This window comes from Cotesia glomerata, unplaced genomic scaffold (assembly GCF_020080835.1).
Source record: "Cotesia glomerata isolate CgM1 unplaced genomic scaffold, MPM_Cglom_v2.3 scaffold_617, whole genome shotgun sequence".
Classification (NCBI taxonomy): domain Eukaryota; kingdom Metazoa; phylum Arthropoda; class Insecta; order Hymenoptera; family Braconidae; genus Cotesia; species Cotesia glomerata.
Window position 1 is genome coordinate 1,132 of NW_025404256.1, and position 3,439 is coordinate 4,570.

Here is a 3,439-nt window from a genome sequence, read left to right on the forward strand (position 1 = left end):
ACTTGTAAGTTTTAATTTTTTTAAAGATAATTTTTTCATGTCTTTTGTATTATTTTTTAAAATGAATTTTTCGATATTTTTTAAAAATAAATTTTAAATATTTCTTCTTATCCTCATATTATTATTATTATTATTTGATGAAAAAATAATTCTGAGACGGTAAGTCCTTAACCATTTTTTTTTTTTAATTAAAATAACATCTCTTTATGTGCAAGAGAGAGAGAGAGAACGCCAGTGTTCAGTAAAGTATGCGTCAAACAAAGACACAACTAACTGTATGACTAACTAGTGCAACCCTGTACAGTCAACGCTCTCTGTATTTGACTCGCTCTCACAGGACCATTCTCTGTACTTGACTCATCCTTGTCCATAAGAGCTGTGTAAAGTCGTCAAATACAGAGGAAGAATGTGGTCAAATACAGGGAGCGGGCAAATACAGAGAGGTTCAATACAGAGAGCGTCGACTATCCAATAACTATGTATGTAAGAGAGAGAAAGACAATTTTTATGACCGGGTGAACTAGGAATCCTCAGTATAATGTCTATTAGGCAAAAATGGATGAAAAAAATATTTTTTGAATCAAATACATATTTAACTTGCTCTCTCTCTCTCTCTCTCTCTCTCTCTGTAAGTACATAAACACACTAAATTTTTCGCTCTGTCTTTAGAACATTTTTCTGCTTAAAATTGCTCCCGGGCATTTTTTGTTTCAGAAATATTGCAAGCAACAAATTGCAATCTACAGATTGACATATAAATTTTACTTATTTGTTCGTTGTGGATTGCATAATAATTAAATATCAATTTCTCATTATTGAAGAGGTTAAGTTGACAGTGATTTTGTGTGCAGTGGACTGTTAGCCAAATTAGCGTCAGTTGATGTCAACTTTCACTTGAAGTTTACGAGGTTTCGATAACATCATCGATTTGATAACTACTCTGTTGGTTACTGTCATCGATTTGACTCAATTATAGTTGAGAACTTATACAAGACCTACAGTGTGTGCATCAAGAAAGTTTAAGTGACACTATTCATGACTGGTTAATTACCTGGTCATTTACCTTTCACTTTACCTTGTATAAGTGATGACTTGTCAAGGTGCAATTTCATGCTGACGCTTGACGCTGATTTTTAGCGTCAAACTTGACGAAAAACGCCATCTACAGGAGAGCGTCAATTCAAGAGCGTCAAAAAGTCGCGTCAAGCGTCAGCAATATCTAGCGTCAACAAACATACATAAACTAAGCGTCAAAAATTCACAACTATCGATTGATCGATTGTATGTTGTTATGTTTTATTATTATTAACCTCAATTACACAAACAACAATTAGTTATAAAATAAAATAATAAATATATTAGTGAGAAAAAGATAGTGATTAAAAACAGAAAGATGTTCACAAATTATCAACATCAAATCTGGGTCTACGAGTGTCAAAAATTGATTCAAGAAAGAAAAATTGCTAAAATGAAGAAAAAAAGAATTTTAGCTGCTCTGTTTTTAAACGAAGTAGGAGTATTCAAAAGAAATTATACGAAGAAACGTTATTGGATTCATCCTTTATTTAAATTACGGGACGTTCACGGATTCATTGAGGCTATATTTCCAACTCTTTTATCATTTCCGGAAAAATTCGAAAATTATTTTCGAATGAATGTTGAACAATTCGAAGAATTATTAGGTTTGGTTGGTCCTTTGATTAGTAAACAAAATACTGTAAGAAACTCTATTTCAGCAACAGCAAGACTTGCAATGACCCTAAGGTAATAATTATCTTATTCATCTCATATTAATCTCATTATTCAAATCATGATTCATAAGAAGTTAGCATAACTGTATATATTAATTTTTTCTCTGCAGATACTTGGCAACAGGTGATTGTATGACTTCAGTATCCTATCATTATCTTGTAGGTTTCACAACAACAATTAATATTATAAATGAAACATGTGAAATGCTATGGAAGTGGTAAAAAAATAATAATAAATACTTATTAAAAATTGATAGAGAAAAAAAAATTCAACATACAGTTCATAGCTTTTGATATTTCTTCCCACAGTAGATCAGTAGCTTTTGACGAGCGGTTTGCTAGAGGTGTTTCATAGTTCCACAAGGGCGGCCTTGATTGGACTTCCAAAATTAAAAATTCGATTTCATCGTCCGTTAGTTTAGATTCTTGTGGTTTCTGAGACATTATAGCTTCTTTTTTTTTTCCACCCTTACAACCCTTTGTCGAAGCAGATTGGAGTGTAGGACTTTTTTGCGCTAAAATTAAGAAATATAAAATCAATCAGCCATGAAGTTTTCATAATTTTGACAATAGTTAGGAAAGGAAATTAAACAATTGTCTTACGTGAGGGTAAGCTTAACATGTCATCTTCATCGTCTAACACATGATAGTCTACAAATTCTTCAACACTTGCTTTTTTCTCACCTCCGATAGCACGACCACTGTACAACTGAGAGACATCATCTTTGCCATCTAGTTCGGGCAATAATTCGCGAATAATTTTTTCGGTGCCGTTCTCAAATTGTGCTCGACGGATTATTGTTCTTTTATCAGCTGTTAAAAAATAAGATTTAAATATAATATATATATTGTATTATACAATGTTATCGAATTACTTACCCAGTAAGGGGTAAAGATAGTAATTTTTGTCAACATGAAAGTTCTGATAACGCTTCATGCACGGATGACTATGGATTTCTTCACAGATAGTCTCACATACTCCGCATGTATAAAACAATTTCAGTTCCTGATGAAAAAAATACACTTACTAATAAATAAAATTAGTTTTTTAATGTTAAAAGAACTTGACAATGTGAATAACGTATGTCTACACATATGGATGTATAGAGACAAACAGCTGACATGAACTCAGCGTACTTTCTTTTTATTTTTCAATCGAAATTCGAGGACATAGTTTAAAATTCAATGCTCTTGCTTTTTTTTACATCAAATAAAAATTAATTTACTATCAAATTATGCAAAACTGAATTTAATTGTACGATAAATGGTAAATAACCTTTGAGGTTAAAAAAATGTTATTTACTTTTTCATTCATTTTTCATGTCTTAAATCAAAATATATACATAACATATAATTAAATTATAATTTTTCTTTTAATATTACCTTCCCGTAGTCCATGATACCTTTTTCATATATTTTTTCAATTATTCTAAAAAAAAATATTTTATTACTCTTGTTTATTATTTTTCGATATATATCGATTACTACCAACTTCGATTATAGGTTTTTAGCTTAACGCACATAGTTCCATAGCTCCAGCGTCAAAAACTAAACATTGTTTAGTTTTTTCAGTTTTTGACGCTAAAATTTATCCAGATGGCGTTTTCGTCGAAATTGTACCACGTGATCAAGTTTGACGCTAAAAATCCGCGTCAAGCGTCAGCATGAAATTGCACCTTCAGTCGTGA

At 31.2% G+C, this 3,439-nt stretch overlaps 1 protein-coding gene across 3 annotated transcripts; it reads right to left on the reverse strand.

Moving 5' to 3' along the window:
- Window positions 1-1,751: 1,751 nt before the first annotated feature.
- LOC123274715 lies at window positions 1,752-3,389 on the reverse strand. 3 transcript variants are annotated; one of them, XM_044742451.1, is made up of 4 exons: window positions 2,631-2,753; window positions 2,355-2,564; window positions 2,030-2,266; window positions 1,752-1,958 (listed from the first exon to the last, which is right to left on the reverse strand). In XM_044742451.1, exons 1-4 carry the CDS (start codon window positions 2,686-2,688, stop codon window positions 1,936-1,938), a joined length of 528 nt encoding a protein of 175 aa, XP_044598386.1. In that variant the 5' UTR covers window positions 2,689-2,753; the 3' UTR covers window positions 1,752-1,935. The 3 variants fall into 3 exon arrangements, 2 of the variants coding, with proteins under 2 accessions (XP_044598386.1, XP_044598385.1); XR_006511561.1 differs by lacking the exon at window positions 2,631-2,753 and adding an exon at window positions 3,135-3,389 and having other exon boundaries at window positions 1,752-2,266; XM_044742450.1 differs by having other exon boundaries at window positions 1,752-2,266.
- Between the last annotated feature and the right edge of the window lie 50 nt (window positions 3,390-3,439).